The sequence below is a fragment of the Perkinsus marinus genome (genome assembly GCF_000006405.1).
Source record: "Perkinsus marinus ATCC 50983 genomic scaffold scf_1104296957250, whole genome shotgun sequence".
NCBI classification, from domain to species: Eukaryota; Perkinsozoa; order Perkinsida; family Perkinsidae; genus Perkinsus; species Perkinsus marinus.
In genome coordinates this window covers 1-1,208 of record NW_003207189.1, presented here as the reverse complement: position 1 = coordinate 1,208, position 1,208 = coordinate 1, and the positions used below count along the sequence as shown (strand labels likewise).

General features: G+C 49.4%; 1 protein-coding gene and 2 non-coding genes across 3 annotated transcripts; 2 read left to right on the top strand and 1 right to left on the bottom strand.

Moving 5' to 3' along the window:
- Positions 1 to 160: 160 nt before the first annotated feature.
- Positions 161 to 442, bottom strand: Pmar_PMAR022196 (hypothetical protein; the record flags this gene model as incomplete). Its single annotated transcript, XM_002774838.1, has 1 exon — positions 161 to 442. A coding segment is annotated over one exon (282 nt), but the record flags the coding sequence as incomplete, so codon positions are not given.
- A 416-nt stretch (positions 443 to 858) lies between these two features.
- On the top strand, positions 859 to 930 carry Pmar_PMAR022195. Its single transcript has one exon. It is a non-coding gene; the product is annotated as a tRNA-Asp (tRNA).
- A 197-nt stretch (positions 931 to 1,127) lies between these two features.
- On the top strand, positions 1,128 to 1,199 carry Pmar_PMAR022194. Its single transcript has one exon. It is a non-coding gene; the product is annotated as a tRNA-Asp (tRNA).
- Positions 1,200 to 1,208: the final 9 nt, after the last annotated feature.

The window sequence follows — 1,208 nt, the reverse complement described above, 5'->3', positions numbered from 1 at the left end:
CTCGACCATCCCGAGTTTTTTCAACACCGGATGGTAATCCTGCTAATGCCCCGGCAGTCAACGTCGGGACAGCAGCTCCACCAACAACCTCAGTATCAAGACCTCTAATAGACCCCTCTCGAGACCGAACCGATAGACATTCCGCAAGGTCGGCCTCCACCTTAGCCAATTCTCCTTCAATCACCAACAGCTCTTCTTCGTGAACCTTCTCTCGTCGTTCTAACTCAAGTACCGTAGGGTCTTCAGCGTTGTCAGGAACAGCTAAGATCACCTGGATGTCCTCTTTGATAGCCTGCAACTGAGACCGTAACCGACCTCTCTGTCGGCGAAGTCCACCCCTCTTAGTACGCAGTTCCTCACAACGGGCGACTAAGGGAGTAGGCACAGCAGACCCATCGTGGAGCGCCATGTTGAGGGTCGGTGCACCTTCCTTATCTCCCATTGAGGGAACGCCACAACTAGAGGACTTATAGGAAGAACTTATCTATCAATATAATCAATAGTAGGCTCACTTGGCGCTAGGCTAAGATATGCACTGCGACACGGAGCAATAGCCAAGGAGACAACTGGCACAGAAACAAACACAATACTTCGTTTTAGGATGCAATCATCCCTCTACACTGTCACGCAGGAGACCCGAGTTCAATTCTCGGCCGTGGAAGTGGTATTTCTGGACAAGGGCGTTTCACACATTTATGCGCGACCGTTTCTTTTCTGATTTTTGCACCACTCTGCGAATCATTTGCTGCCTCGAAAAAATCACTCAACTTTCTCTCTCCACTCACGCCCGCCGCGATGTGCGCTGGTAGCTGAAAATGGTAATTTGCGTCACTATTTAGACATTGAACCACCTTCAATTCCGCGGTAGTATAGAGGTTAGTATTCCTGCCTGTCACGGACGAGACCCGAGTTCAATTCTCGGCCGTGTAAGTGGTATTTCTGTACAAGGGCGTTTCACACATTTATGCGCGACCGTTTCTTTTCTGATTTTTGCACCACTCTGCGAATCATTTGCTGCCTCGAAAAAATTACTCAACTTTCCCTCTCCACTCACGCCCGCCGCGATGTGCGCTGGTAGCTGAAAATGGTAATTTGCGTCACTATTTAGACATTGAACCACCTTCAATTCCGCGGTAGTATAGAGGTTAGTATTCCTGCCTGTCACGCAGGAGACCCGAGTTCAATTCTCGGCCGTGGAAGTGGTATTT